This window comes from Asterias amurensis, chromosome 18 (genome assembly GCF_032118995.1).
Source record: "Asterias amurensis chromosome 18, ASM3211899v1".
In the NCBI taxonomy this organism is placed as follows: domain Eukaryota; kingdom Metazoa; phylum Echinodermata; class Asteroidea; order Forcipulatida; family Asteriidae; genus Asterias; species Asterias amurensis.
This window is the reverse complement of record NC_092665.1, coordinates 638074-654776: the sequence shown is the minus strand read 5'-3', so window position 1 is coordinate 654776 and position 16703 is coordinate 638074. Positions and strand designations below refer to the sequence as shown.

At 40.6% G+C, this 16703-nt stretch overlaps 1 protein-coding gene across 4 annotated transcripts in view; it reads left to right on the top strand.

Annotated features, from left to right (window-relative positions):
- The window catches only part of LOC139950376 (rho guanine nucleotide exchange factor 10-like), a 69526-nt gene that overhangs the window by 26088 nt on the left and 26735 nt on the right, over window positions 1-16703 (top strand). For 3 of the 4 annotated variants that reach the window (XM_071949004.1, XM_071949002.1, XM_071949001.1), the window contains exons 3-4: window positions 7071-7713; window positions 9666-9788. In XM_071949004.1, the coding sequence (XP_071805105.1) occupies window positions 7071-7713; window positions 9666-9788 (766 nt within the window). The remainder of the gene's footprint in view (window positions 1-7070; window positions 7714-9665; window positions 9789-16703) is intronic. The other variant, XM_071949003.1, reaches the window with a different exon arrangement.

Here is a 16703-nt window from a genome sequence, read left to right as displayed (position 1 = left end):
ATAGACAAGGATTTGGGGCTCATTGTAATTCAAATATGTAGTCCAACATCTTGGAAAACTGTATGTTCAGTACCTGGGAGCAACGACACTACGTGACGGACATGCGCGCTATACAAGGAGCCACTATTGTTATTATTATGTAGATGAAATTGTGCAGAAATTACAACACCAAATCTTCACTATTACAGCAGCCATGCACTGTGTCAGTAAGCAGATGCGAATAGATGTAACTTGTACCTGTACTTGATCATAAAGTAAATGTCTGCATCATTCAGGTTGTTGTCTGATAGTCTGAGTGTTTATAGTGTGAATATTTCTGGATGTTTTTGTATCGTCATCTTACACTTTTTGTTTGTACAACATTCTGCACGTTGTGCAGTGTCTACACTGGCCGTTTAGAAATTATCAGTGCAATCAATCTGGCAACTGCGTATCGGGTATCGTGTGGGATACGGGTATTGATTGCGCAAGCCCATTAGCAGTATTGGATACCGTGGGGGAACGACTACAGTTCTTGCATCCCAACTCGCCTTGGTGTGTTTGTCATACACCTCACCAGAACAATGTTTTTGTTTGGTGTTCTTGGTGAAAACAAGACTACGTCTGACACGTTTGTTCTTAGGACGAGTCTTTGTAGAAGACTGTTAAGTCCAAATATTGACTGTCTGCAAGAGGGGAATTTGAAAAAAACTTTACCCAAATAATTTGTCCAGAATGTTGTAAAATTTACAAGAAAAATGAGTCTGGTTTGTTAGTTTAGACTCCAGAGCCAAGGGCTTAATTTCATAGAGCTGCTTAAGCAGTGCTTAAATATTCCTGTGGAAGCAATCTGCTTAGCATAAATGAGCAAAATACCTGTCATAAATCATTGTAATTTGGCTGGTGTCCTTAAATTCTCATATTCTCATACATGATGCAAAGTAATTTCCCCCCAAAACATTGGAACCAAGTACATTAAAACATAGTATTGTATTTAAAACGATTGGTTGCAGCTGTATCAATTTCCTCTGAAATGTTGGCTTTAAACCTACATGTAGTCTCATTTGTAAGGAGACAGCTAGTTACATACAATGAAACTTATTTATTCCTTCGATCGCTCTTTTTGCCACTGTGCTATTGGCGAGAACCTTACTAAATGTCCTCAATGAAGTAGCTCTGTACAGAGAATGTACCTTTAATTCCCATCCAGTAAATTTCCTTTCACATCGTCCCGCACACTCTGCTAGACACGCTGTAGGGATATCACTCTCATCCCACAAAGGATATTTCTTCTGCATTTTTAGAGACACACACACTCCTTACAGAGCAGTACCCGAGGAACTTTTAGGACACACCACGCAATAGAATACCAGCGTTAATATCACCTGTCATGCCTAAGTGACTTCCCCTGCAAGCCATGTCAGTCTTTATAGACGCACATCCCATAATGCCTTGCTGCTTCGTTTTGGAGTCAAGCTCACGATGAATTTCCCACCTTGGGGAACAGTCGGGAGTATTCAGTGTGCCGATAGTCGGATAATTTATTTGCCGTTTGCGCGCCTAGTCATGCCGGTAAACACTTGTTATTTTGGACCAAATCTATTGGAAATCTGTTCGAGCATGCTGTGCTGATTATTTTGCATCTTACAAAAAAACTTGTGTGGTTTATCAGCTTAAACCTTAAAGGCACTGGGGCCGATTTCACAAAGATCTCAAATTGATCGTAACTTCAAATCAATCGTAGTTGCTAAAGTAAAGTGTGATGTCACAATACAAATCTCTATGGTGATACTGAAAATTTGTCTTGCGATGAATTGTATTGCTTTGTGAAATCGGCCCCTGAACACCTTTTGGTAATTGTCAAAGACCAGTGTTCACAGTTGGTGTATCCCAACATATGCATAATATAAGAGTAATGCCCTTTTTAAAGCAAAATGAATGGCATTGCCCTCTCAATAGTACGTGAAAATTCAATTTGAAGTTGTAAACAGACCCAACAAATTTGAAAAAAAATTAACAAGTGAGGTTAAATATACAATAAGAGATATGAAGGGTGCTGTACATTTTTCAATTGACCATATTTTTGACCACACGAGGGTGCTCTCATCAAGGAATGTCTTGCATTCCCACAAATTACAGTTCATCTTGTTTTAATTGCTTATAAATGTAATTTTCTTGCGTCAATGACAAAATTTATCAACATAATAATAGCAACCACTTGTTTTTCATGTCCTGAAATTGGTCCAAAAAACGCCTCCACACGGTCATTTTCATAAACAGTTCCCTTCAAAGGAATGAAGTTTTAGAGAGAGGGATTCAAAGAATTTAAATGTTTCATGTTTCCACACGAAGCGTTTCTCCGAACTCAGAATGTGAGTATTCCAATTATGGATTATTTTTCCTCATTTGTTTACTTTTTTTCATGTCGTGAACTCGGTCTAAATTATGCTTTCACATGGTCAAAAATACGGCGAATTCATTGTAAGTTTCCTACCTTTAAGAATTCTTAGTAAATGTTCTGTCCCAGATCCTGAGGGTGTGCACATTACACAAAAACGCTCAATCTTACCCTCCCCCTAATCGTTTAATTCCGTTGCAGTTTCGTTTCCAAAACTGTCCCAGAGCAGAATCACTCTTAGTGGTTGGACGGATGAAACCCGTCCGAGCGAGATGTTTAAGACTGATAAAAGGAACCCAGGATTCGTGCCAATGGGTGGGACGCGGCCGGCAGTAGGGCAAAGGGTGTTAAATGTGTTTACGAGACATACAATGTACAACCGTTCACGGCAGCAGAAGAAGCATTTAGGCTTTCTGGAATAGCGATTTACGGAATTACATTCTTTTTAAAGGCACTGGAGTCTTGCCAAGAAGAAGACAACATCCCGATGAAGGATGATTGTGTGTATGTAATGAGACTAGACATAGTGTGTTTGGAGAGCGGTAGCTAATAAGCCAGTCATTAGCCCCACAGGGAGGATAAATTAGAATGTTGGAGACCTGATAGTCGCAGACATTTAATGGGACTAGATGTACTGCAAGGGGGCATTAATGGAGGCATAATAGGCATTGAGCATAAAATAGGGAGGGTATACCTTTGGTAATTATTTTAAAACTGCTTACCAAGCAAAAGGCCATACTGTACAACCTCCATGGTACAACTGTGCGCAAACAATTAATTCCTTTTTTATTACCCAGGGTGAGCCAAATCAGTAGAAAAACTGGTTTCCATTTCGGCCCTGCATTTACAAATACTCATATTAAATGGTATAAAGATGGTTTAACCAAGGTTTAAATGGCCTGACGTTTCAACCCTAGCAGAGTCTTTCTCAAAGATTAAACTTATGACAACACAACATAAAGTACATGTATGCACATATTTCTAGACGTGCGTGTAAGCAGTGAAGGGGAAATACATAAAAACTTACTTGGTAACAAGACATCAGTTGATCTATTGGACAACATTTTCAGAAACAGTTCCCTCCAAAGGAGTGTTTTTAGAAAGTGGTGTTCAAAATATAGATTATAATCAATCTGAGATTAAATCTGAGAAATGTTTCTGCATGGGATGTTTTTCAGATTGTGTACGGATAATTATTCTTCCTGCGTGAACATAACCGCTCCAGATTTACATATCCAGTTTTGTTTTTATTAGTAACCCACAATAAAAGTTATCAATTCATGGTTATATTATTTGTTGATAATTTTCAGTACTTTAACTGGTACTCTAACATGCCTACTATTGGGTACAGAGTCTCTTTATCTTATCAAATACATGTGTAATCAAGTTTACAAATTGACTGGCCCCAAAAAATTCCAAACACAATCAATCTTTTTTTTTTTTTCAATTTCCAAGTCCAAACTTCACTCCCCCGGAACAGGTGATGAAACACACAGTAAGAACGGCGTGCCGTGCAAACAAGGTCCGCAATTAACTTTCCGCCTCAGCGCAGGGAAGTCTGGGAGTCTCCTATTGGCATTAACTTCAAGCGAACGAAACGCTCGCAGGAGTTGCCTTCAGGGAATTACTTTACGATTATGAAATACTGCCGATATGTGTGAACATTTTGGAGGTTTGACGGGAATTATGTGATATGGATTATCAGAATTTAATCCGAGGTAATATTTATGACTTGCACAAAACACCTGGTACTGCTGATTGTAGTTTTTATGCAGGCTTAACTCGTCTTAAAAACAAGGGCACTCACCAGTATCTGTACGTTTTTGTTTGTGTCAGGTTTGTTGATAGAATTTTTTGAAAACCATGTCTGGAATAATATGGAAGTCTTTGTATTGATTTGAAGCCCTGTACTTTTTTTCTTGTACATGTAAGGGCAATGAAGAAAAAGAACAACTCTGAGGGGCAACAAAGCACCACTGCCTCTGTTGCCTCTGAAGTATTGCCCCTGCAATGGTCCCTAGGGGGCATCGGGGCAATTGCCTTTGTTGCCCCCATGAAGTATCAGCCCTGCATTGATGTAACTTTCTCCTGAAACGTTTCAACAAACACCAAGGAAATCACCATGGGCACGGATGCAGTTGTCTTCATTGCCTCAATGTTCTATCACTCCTGCTTAAGTGAAATGATCTTAATGCCACACAAACAAGACAAAATCCCTGAGGCAGCAGAGAGTCCACGTTAATCACCATTAAGAATTCTCTCACACGTTTGCCAGCCATGAATCCCACTTAACAATAGCCTCCGAGTTGAAACATAAGGCCAATCAAATGCGTTGCATGAAACAACAGCAAAATTACACACTTTTGTTTTTAAATCTAAAACGGACTGCTGTGGCAGATGGTAGGAACAGGCCCCAATTTCATAGAGCTGCTAAGCACAAAACTTTGCTTAGCATGAAATTTTTTCCTACATAAAAACTGGATTACCAAAAAAATTCCGTTTGTTGCATATTGCTTGTTACTGGTATTCAGCTGATGTTCGCTCATCCTGAAAATCATGTGGTAATTTTATGCTAAGCAAATTTTTGTGCTCGGCTCAGCTCTACAAAATTGGGCCCTGGTCGCGAGCCCGATACTGATCATCAGTAATGAAACCTCCTGTCATTTACACTTCATTGCTCCCCTCCCCTCCCCCCCCCCCTCCCAGTCTTATTGCCCTGGCTCAACAGCCTTCATCGCATCACTCAAGTTCAAGGCAACTTCAGGGGAGGAGGAAAGTCGGTCGGGGCAGAGGAGGCCACCTAAGAAACCGGGGTGCCACATCCATGTAATCACACGATCACAGGTGTCGGTGGTCAGGAAACGACATGCGATCGGGAAGTTAATTAGAGCATGAACATTGACCTTATCCATTGGGGGAGAAGGAGGGGAGGGGGGGGGGGGATTGAAGCTGTATCTGAATCTAGTCTGGAATACCAAATGCATATTACTACATGATTAAACTGTAAATCTCCAGTGAGTGATGTTTCTACCGGTAGGACAAGGTAGTGTTTTTCGCGCATAGGGCAATATCCAAAGCTCTGGGTGTAGTATGAAATGATCATCCCCTGCTCCCCCCCCCCCCCCAAGTACCACAGAATGCTTAGCAGTAGACCCCAGGCTTTGCCACTAACTTTTCCAGTGACTAGCTAGCAGGACCAGGGCCCAATTTCAAAAGCCTGTAAGCACAACACAATCGCTAAGCACAAACAAACTTGCAAAGCACAAAACATCTTGCTTGACAGAAACTGGTTACCAGGCAAAAATCCAGGGCCCAACATTTACTTATCAATACAAATTTAAAAACATTGTCCAGTGGTGAAGTTAACTTTTCCCCATGCCCAGTTATCGCATTCAATAATCTCAACAAATCCTTGGTACAATTTCTTAGATCATCAGTGTGTGGGATCCATTGAATCGTTAACATGCCAAACAGGAGATGTCTACATGTATGACATCCGCACACATGACCTCTCTATAATATGATTCACTCGCTATGCAAATCACCACTCCTAGCTCAGCAAGCTCATCTTACACTGCGTGTACGCTCCGTACAAACAAGGACTTCATGATTCTCTGCTGTATTTGTACTCTGTTAATCATTGATTCTTTTTTCTTCTGAAATCTTGAGACTCTGAGAAGGAGAGGGGGGAGGTACTCCCTAGGTATTCCAGGCATAAAATACTTGAGACCACAGAACTCAATTTTTTCAGTTTAAAGGCACCGGACGTCTTTGGTACATGTAACTGTCAAAGACCAGTATTTTCTCTTGGTGATCCCAACATTTGCATTATAAAGTAACAAATCTGTTAAAATGTGGACTCAATTGATCTTCGGAAGTTGCAAGAGAATATTGAAAGAAAAAACAATCTTGTGGCACAAGAAGGCATTTAGTATTTGGGTCTTTCTCAAAAACTTTGAGGGAGCAGTTTCTCACAATGTTTTATACTACCAACAGCTCTCCTTTGCTCTTTACCAATAAGTTTTTATGCTGTTAAAGCAATTATTTTGAGTAATTACCAATATTGTACAGTGCCTTTAAAAACAAGTGTTATAGTGGGTTTTTGGGTTGAGTTTTCCGTACACTAGGTTCCTTGAGCAAACTCTGAGGATGCGAAGATGATTCTGTTTATAGGTTACCATGGTTATGGATAGCGCATTTGATAATTCCTTGTATAAATGTCAGTAGACTTTACGCGTATTTGAATTGACGTCGAGACAAGACACTCTTTGGATCTGTTGATCCAAAAACAAATCATATGTATGATACATTCTAAAGTACGTAATAGGATAACTGAAGATAGTGTGTGGCTTAGGTTTTCAGTCTGTTATTTGTTCTGCCAAATCAACGGTCTTAAACAAGATTGTTGGACGAAGATGTCGATGTCAAAGTCACATCATTTTGTGACTTTGAACGTTTAGAGGTGTTCTGGAGCACTAACAAACAATATAATGTTCAGTCTTGACGTTTCAAACAGCATTCAGTATACTCAATATGCATTGTCCTGGAGACGAACAGAGTACATTGTTTGAAACGTCAAGACCAAACCAGCTCTTTTCAGAGCCAACACTCACTCATAAGAGATTTACACGGTTGTACCTGCAGGTTTACTATTTATTTATAGTTTTTTTCTTTTCTTCTTTCTTTTTTACAGATATCCGATCCAAGTGGAGGCCAATCACTGCAAAACCTTGACTCCACTGAGGTGACAAATGACCAAACAGAAAGCAATATTGATGAGAACAGACTACATGGTATGTCAGAGTTACTAACAATCACGGAAGAGGACATTTACGATGATGTCATCCCTGGCAACCCACTAGTAGAAAGCCCTCAGTTTAACTATTCCAACAATAGGTCGGAGGTCAAGGAGGAGGATATTTACGACGATGTCATTCCAGCCAACATGGCGTGTGTGGGCGTGCTCCGACCAGTCAGCAATGACGATGAAAAGCTTCCAGACACAAATGGTCACACAAAGGCGAAGAAGAATCGTCCAACCAACCTGGACATGCCGACACAGTACGTAGAGACAAAAGGCACGTCCGTCAAAGTTGCAACGATCATAGAAAAACTCTCAAACCAACCACCGGGAGCGCTATTATCGTTCGCCAGTGACAGCAAAGCGAACAGACCTAGTCAAACATCATTGCCGACACCAAGGCATGATGGGAGTTCCAGTGCCGAGCCGACAATCTACGAGGTCGATGCTCCACACTGGAGGGATAAATACCACAACCAAAATGGAGGTGAGGATCTCGAAGAAGCTGGTTGGCATGACAATGAGATCTATCAAGGTAGGGTGTTTGTGGTTTTACAAAACCTCTCTGAGACGTCATGGGGAGTTCATCATCTTCGTCTTACGTGTACATCCATTCATCTCTCTGTCATGTCTCCAGTCTCTGTATGTATAAACTCTATGACATTCTATGTGAACTCATTCTAAGGGTACATCTGTCATATTCATAAAAATAGCTTAGATTAAATGTACTGCCTCATTTCCTTCTAACCTAAGCTGTGAAATAATAATAATAATAATAAATATCATTTGTATGGCGCTTTCCACAGGCGTTTGAAAACGCTTTAATATTGTCTGAAAAGATGTGTTTTTAACTGAGTCTTGAATGAGCTGATTGAAGATGAGTCACGGATGTGAAGAGGGATCCAAAAGCAAACAAAGTATGCTTGGTACTGTTAAGTGGGATTTATGCTTGGCCTGTAAGCATAAATACTTGCTAAGCACAGACAAATTCGGTGCTCACTCAGGTGAGCCCCTGCCATGCGCTAATCAAACGATCACCCGCCCTCTCGTGGTGACATCAAGCACCTCGGGTCACACCAAGTGACCCACCCCACAAGCGGGGCCATGGGGGCTGATCTGGTGAGCCCCTGGAATGACGTCAAGGCTATTGAAACACAGCCGGGAACAGACCGGGGTCGACCCAGGGAAGCTTAACGAACGCACCCAATATGTTCTGTAAAACATGTCCTTACTTGTCTCTGTTATTTGTTTTTTCCCTTTCTGATGCGCTGTCTTCTGTAAACTGAAATTACTGCAAAGGAATTTTTAAATGAATTTCAAAACCTGCAACTATTTGCAGAATTGACTGAAATCACCAATAATGTGGATTTTTTTTTTAGATGAGTTTTCGGCAGGGCTGTGTATTTAATTCACATCCATCGATAAAAAAGACACTTTTTTTCCCTCTTCACTTCACATTTTGCAAAGCAAACATTTTTTCAATTTACGGGACCTCTCAGATATTGGTTGGATTAATTCCTAGCCTGTTGACATTACTCCTCAGCAACAGCGACCTTCCCGCTTTTGCATAAGAGGTGTCGCTGGCTCTGATGATTTTAACGCTAGGGGTACGTCTGGCTTGGGTGTCAAAGCTATAATATTTTGCAGCCTTCTCAGTCGTCTGACGTACATGTGTAGGTCCCCAACTTGTCAAATTGCGGGTCACTACCCAAAGCCTGCTGCCCCTATAATTATTTTCGCTCGTCTGCATTCGCTTTTTAATGTCACAGGTTGTCAAAAAAGAGTCGCGGGTAATCCCATACCTTGTGGGATTAAAGGGGCCAAGTCATGATTGTGAAGCTACAGCTTGGGATGTTTTGCTGGGAAGAGGGGAGGGGAGGGGGGGAGGTCGGTTGTCATTATCTCACTCGTTGATGATAGTTGTGCAGCGTTATGTGTGTGTCTGTGTTTGTGTACAGCATTACAATGTGGCTCTTTATTTTGTTGTAACGCTACTTACAAAGCAGTGTTGTAGCCACGGTGGTTGAAGTTGCGACTATTGATTGCTTAGTCTAGTTGCGTCTACCGTTATATAACTACATGTATTTGGTGAATCGTGCCGCCACGACTACTACAAAATAGTTGCAACTTCATGCTTGAACCAAATGTGTTGTTCACTACTATTTGCAACAACAACTTACTGACAAAACACAATCAGGTATCAGTGATGCAATCCTTCAATCCTTTCAGCATAAATGTTCCTATATATTGCGCCTATATGGCATACTGCTTCACTGCTTCAATGCATCTTTAATCGCGACTGTTATCAAAGTAAGAAACTATTTGAGGCCCGACTTGTCGAGTAGTATTAAAATTTCACCAGTAGCCTAAGCTCAGTGGTGGGGGTTGGGGATAGGGGAAGGGGAGATAGGGACCAAATTATTTTACCCATAGGGTCTTTGCCTCACACTGGTCATTAACTGTTTCCCATTCCTAACATTACCCCAGGCTATAACATGGAGGGAGTTGGCGAGTCCCCGAATCATCATGTGACCCACTTTGATGCCTTGGAGTGCGGAGGTGATGATAACGGACCGTACGAGGATCTCCACTTTGATGAGGGGGAACAAGGTTGGTACAAAACGTTGATTGATCGGTCCATTAAGCTGAACTTGTGTTGGGATTTTCAGACAAGTAAACTCTGACTACCCTGAACGTTTCGGAAAACTCTGCATTCTGGATTCTCCTGCTTTTGATGGATTCCTACTTTTTAAAGAGGTGTTTAACCTTTTAAAGAGGTGTTTAGTAGAAAACAAGATCAAGAATGATGTCAGGGTTTGCACAGTGGAGGTACTTTACAGTAAAAAACAGGTGACACTGGCAGGGTATACGTTTGGTAGGCTAACTACTCTAGAAACAGCAAAGAAGACATGAGATAGCAAAACACATTCCACTTGCAGTCCCCTCCTACAATTTCGCTGTTTTTTTTTCTTCATTTTCAGCGATGTTTGTTTAATTTCCTATTGAACCTCCAGGGTAACAGTTCCCCGCAAGATGGTGATGTCAGTCGATGACGTGGGAGTAGTTGTCATTATTACATTCAAATTTCTAGATCAAATCAATTAGGCTGCGGCCAGGATGGGGAACACCCCTCAAGCTTCTTGAAGGAGTCCCTTGAAATACCCACTGGCTCGCTGCTCCAAGTTAAGGTATTAAAACATTGTGCCGTTAACATAAACCTCTCCATCTAACGACTCAACTTTTTCCCCAGTCAGTGCAAATACAACGTTCTTTACTTTTCTTGTTTAAATTAAAAAACAGTTTTGATTAAAGCCCGGCAAGCTCAAACACAATTCTACAACTCCTTACTTTACAGAATTAAATAATGAAATCAGTTAGGTGAAAAATTAATGAACTATGAAACTAAATAAATTAGTATATATGCCGTTCAATAAAAAAAAATTAATATATCATAATGAGAAGGGGAGATGGCCTTAGCTTTCAATCCAAACCGGACCTTCTTCAAAGGCATAAACAAGTAAAAACAAATACATCCATATCCTAACCTGTGAATTATGCTTATATATAGAAATTTTCTTTTTAGTTAGCACGCAAATTTGCTCACCACTAAGCAGCGCTATGAAATTGGCCCAATGACTGCCAGATTTGTCCAGTCATGGCCTGATGTTAAAGTCACTGGCCTCAGCTTACCTTCCAGTGTTAGTTTTAAGCCTGGGACAATAATACTTGTACATTGTACATAAATTAAAAAGGCGAGAACTGAATTGATGTAATGTGCGGCTATTTCGAGACGTATAAATACCGTCAATAACAAGCTTCTCTCCCAAGCCTACTAAATATCTAATGCAGCTCGTCAAACAAACACTTCATAGCCGCCTATTCTAATAGAAATTGAAGGTCAGAGCGAGAATCCCTAGTGAGCCTGTGCATGCCATAGGCCAATCTGAAATCTACATCTCTCTTGACACTTGTAATCTGGTTATCTTACGCAAGGACCCCCTCGGATACGCAGGGGAAAGCTATGTTCCCTCCTCTACTGACTTCAATTCAAGCTTGAAGGCTTTTAGGGAGTAATCTTCGGGAAATTTTTCGTTTTTATTACCTTCTCTTATCCGTCGAGATCAGCTGCGAGTAAACAAAGCGAGTGAATAACGGTTCTAAGTAAGTTCCCCCGCGCACAATTATGTTGTTTTCCTTCTTCGTTTTCTTGGATCGGTCAACTCGGTAAACGGCGCTATTTCTTCCTCCATGGTCAAACAAAGAAACTTTCCAGCTTTGGAGGTTGTCTTTGTGTAGTTAGAAGTGCCCTATACCATACGTAGTAAAGGTAGACAAAATGAAATTGGTCATCCCTCTTAAATATTAAATTTCAGCTAACTGTATAATTTGTTTTAAAAAAAAATATTTGGAACACTACAACTCTTTTCACGAGCCCATAATTTATATATTTGGTGTGTGTTTAACACTGTGTGTGAGTCTTTTTGCCAGATAGATTATTTCTTTTGTGAACTTGTCTTGCTTTATCTTCTACTACTGCATAGTAGATTTTCTGAAGATGAGAGAATCATAAGTTCTGAAAAGGACCGTCCTGCTTTTTGTTTGTCAACACCAAGATGTTTGTCAACATTAGATGTTTGTCAACACCACACTAGCTGGGGGACTAGCTGGGAAATTTCACTGCAGTCCCAAGGTGTTGTAGTGGATTTAAGGGAGCATTCACATTGAAGACACAATTTATGGGGGGGGGGGACCCAAGGTGTATTGAGCTCCAAATGCAACAGCTGTTTGTTTGGTCATTACCACCTTAATCCTCCAAGGCCAGCATTATTAAGAAGTTTATTACATACAAAGGATGGATGACCAGTGAAGCAGAAAGACATAGGCCTGTTGTTGGTCAAGTAGTGGCTGGATTATGTAATCAATGATTGTTGTTAGGCTTTGTGCACTCTACCTAGGTGAAGGCCTAGAAGAATGCATGATGTTGCATGATGACCAGGCAAGCATGTTGTTCAACCATTGCTCCATGGTTAAACCAGTACAATCATGGTTCAGCATGATTTCTTGATATCAGATTGGAACAACTGTACAGCAATAGGAACAGCCATCTACATCTCTAGCTACTGTACCTCGTTATCTTCTGAATTTGAATTGCATCTCGCTAGAATTGGAAGAGGAGATAAGTAGCAGACAAGTGATTTCTGAGGACGTAGGATTTGGTTGTTGAAAATACTCCAGCTATCTTCCAGCAGGACAACTCAAAACACGTCCAACTAGAAGTTGGAGGAAGTCCTTAAGTAGCAGGCGTGTGATTTCTAAGGATTTTAGTCGCTCCAAGGATTTTCGCGGAATTTTATTGAGACTCCAAATTATCTTTAATAGAAAAGAAACAGTCGCCAAAGGGAGAAAGAACAGTGAGTGTAAACTTCTCTGTTTAGGCATGGAGCAGGTTTAGGTGATGCATAGAGTCTACAAGCTGCCTGAAGGTCTTGGAGGTTCTGGGTCTAGAGTAAGGAGGAACCGAGGCCCCCTAGGCCTGGAAATTTCACACTTGTCAAATTTTATCCTTGAAGTAGTGTGACTGTGAATTCTACCAGAAGTACATATCTGGAGAAGTTGGTGGTGTTGGGAAAGGGTCAAATTGCTTTTTCCTCCTTACGGCTGAATGTTTGACTTTTTTGTGTCCTGCCCTTCGTCAGGAGACCAAGAAGAGCTTCAGATGGGATTCATACTGTAGGCGATTGGCAATTGCCTCCATGCCCCATGGTCATTGCCTTGGTGCCCTTGAAATGCTCCAGTTAAAATTTACAATTTCCTCATCATAGGGTTCCCTTTTACCAAGAAGAATATTGGTGCCCTTGCTCTTTTCAAAATTTAAGCATAGAGGCCTCTGGATTGAACTTTTACATAATTCTCTTGAACACTGGGAGTTAAGTATAGAATCTGTATTTAATAACAACAGTATCTCTCATCTGTCTGATTAAACTACGTGTGCAGTTACTGTGACGATCACGCTGACTGTGGAGTGTCAGAGCTTTTGTGATTAACAACTGGTGAGTTCATTAAGCCCATGAAGAGTTAATTAAGTCCCTAGATGAAGACAAAGGATCCTGAACTACTCCCGGATATGTGTACATCATCTTTAATGTAGCTACTATAAAAAAGCTCATTTTAACAAATGACAGAGAAGCAGTTGGTGAACGCCGTTTCAACTTCCACTTGCTCCTGTCTTGCAGTCCTACATGTATTTCTGATTTCCATTTCACTGTTCTGGTGAGATCTAGCAAGATCTCAATAACATTCATGCTGTCGCATTGAATAGACTTCAGGAATAGACACCATTTTGTTGTGAGCACGCAAATCAAGATGTCTGACGACATCCATGCATAGAGGATCAGCCGACTCAATGCAGTGTGGGGCAACTGTGACAAGCTTTCTCTTGATCTTTTCATCCACCAGCAAGCTACTATAAAAAAGCTCATTTTAACAAATGACAGAGAAGCAGTTGGTGAACGCCGTTTCAACTTCCACTTGCTCCTGTCTTGCAGTCCTACATGTATTTCTGATTTCCATTTCACTGTTCTGGTGAGCGCTGTAGCAAGATCTCAATAACATTCATGCTGTCGCATTGAATAGACTTCAGGAATAGACACCATTTTGTTGTGAGCACGCAAATCAAGATGTCTGACGACATCCATGCATAGAGGATCAGCCGACTCAATGCAGTGTGGGGCAACTGTGACAAGCTTTCTCTTGATCTTTTCATCCACCAGCAAGCCTAGGATTCGGCCATCCAGCGTTAGCTCGTATTTTCACTCTAAAGGTTCTCATTGAATGTTGCCAATTATCAGCGTCTATTCTTTGGAATCTGCTGCCCCCAGAGGATTCAGTCGATGTGCGTAAAGAGGAAAATCCACCCCTTGTCTTGACAACCTGGAGGTTACAAGGAAGTAGAGCAGTTTGATTGAACTGCCTGCATTAAATGATCTTCTCAATTCATCTCAAGAACGCTTCACTGTGATGCAATTTTGGTTAGGATTTTTTAGGGTCTCGGTTTTCCAATAGTGGATAATGGCAGCTTTCGAGAACTTTTCGCTAGAACAAGAAAAACTTTGAGCAGCTACGGAGAAATTAAAAAACTATAAAGAGACTGGAAGTTAGTTTCAACGTTGACCAAGGATGGCGCTTCAATTGTTTACATAAAAATTGATGTTGTGCTGTTGACTGAACAGTACAACTCCATTATTTCCTGTTTGATTATAAACTAACACAAAGTGGACTCCATGAATTATTGAATGTGAGATTTATTCAAATTTCACTTCCCGGGATCCCTGCGGGATATGCCACGATGATGATGTATACAGATTCATATGAGACACAGTCCAACGGTGACAATGAGCAAGATTCAGGAGAGGATCCGTGCCAAAAAGGATGCAGCCCGCCTCGGACTCTGGTGTGGGGCAATTCACCCTCTCTGGAGGAGCAGCAGGACCAGTCGGTTGGACGCATGAATCAGCGTGTCCTGATGGAGTTTGACAGCCTCCTGTCAGGATGGACTATTATACCGCCTTTCACGCTGTACTCACCTATGAATTATCGATCACGCTGGGATTCTTATTTAGACATGACAGGTACAAACTTCCACAATTTATCCCTTTATCGAGACTGTAATGTAGACCTTTCTAAATGAAACCGTCTAATACGGTCTACACTAGGGCTATGACGTTGTAATATTGCATCCTCACAGCCCAAGTTTTTGTCAACCAAGGTTGGAAAACTATGGGAAAACATAAATGCAATGCAAAAAAGTTTCATAATTTTTACATTTGTGGGTACATTGCTTGATTGGTAGAGCAGTGGTACGTTAATCTGGAGGTTGCAGGTTCGAGTCATGCCATTGTCTTTCTTTCAGAACCGAGATTCTTTTTTGAAAGTTTACCCATTTCGTTTTTTCTTCTGAGTTATCTCAACAATTTGTATCTACATTTTCATGAGATTGCAAGACACGGCAGTGGTCTAATTTGCGGCTATTGGCTAAGGTTATGGCCGTTGCTACATGTATGAGTGTTGCTATGTGTGCACCCTATGCTTCAATGCCATTCCCATGACGATCAATCCATAGCCACTACTAATCCAGACACTGCCTACATACCTGAATTATAGGCTTTGTTGACAGGCTCAAGGATAAAAAGAGCAACAAAATTGCTTCAATTTTTGTCTGGCTGATGTAGTATAAAAAAAAAATGAAAAAAATGTCGGAACACGAATCCGTAGGGCATTGTGAGAGATACCGTTGCAGGAAATTAAAGCCGGCTGAACCCCCCTCGCTTGCTGGGAATGGAATAGTTGATTAGGAGTAGGAAATGAAGAAGCCGTGTAAATGCACGGACATTAATCCCGGTTACTCATCTATACAATTAAGGGCCAGCGTACTGCGCTAATGTTGAACGTTGAACCTACAAAAATGTATAATATAATACTTGGATATTGAGTTTCATACCGTTGTACTTCTGAATACATTGACGGCGCATGTAGACATTGATGATGATTCCTCTGGCAGGCCCTCTCTCTTGTTGTGTATGAATGAACATCAAGCCTCATTGTGTCAGCTTTTTTGTCCCATTTGGGTGGTGAAAAGATCATCAGAATTGCACATGTCATTTGCTGCCATTGTCAGAAACAAGGTTTTAAGTAGCTCATTGCATTCCTAGATAATGTGTAGCCGGGCTAACTGTTCAAACAGTTAGCCTTAAAAGGATAAACTTGCTACATGACTGTTTTTCTATACACAACATGACAACACACAAGGCCTACACTCAGCTTGTTTTCTGCTTTAAGTATGTTGAAGCAGCTCTTCGAAATTGAGCCTTGACCTGGACCTGGTATAATTGGATGCAGTTTGCAGAATAGCTTCTTGTTAACCATTACAGAAAAAGAACAGCCGTATTGAATTCAAACATAGCTCCACATACCTCGTAGGAAAGTTTAATGAGCATATATATCTTTATTCAATTTAATTCACTTCATGCCAGCATGAAAATCAATACCTCAGTTTGCGCATAAACAAAATCTTACGCAAAAAATAAACAAGTACAATAAGATATAAACTTTTATGAAACTAAAATTCAAGAACAATCAATGCATGACTTAAAAACAGAATTTAAGGAAATGAATTATTGACACATTTATTCGAATTGTCAACCGTGATGATGGAGTTACCTAGGGAGATGATTATGAATACATTACACACTGGAGAGTAAATAAAAAGGCATCCAGTCCACTGCATAAAGCATGACCCTGAATGCAGAGTTAGCATTGAGTGTGAACAATTCATAAAGAGTACATGTACATGTAATTCACAAAGCACTCTTCTTCAATTGTCCACAATGCAAAGATATCTTTCTATTGAAGTGAGGGTTACCAATTCACTCAGGGACGCAGCAGTACAAAGCTTCAAAACAAAACCCAGAATGAATGAAAATGCTTACAAAGATATTTAAAGTGCAGTTAATGGAAACATACTCGGGT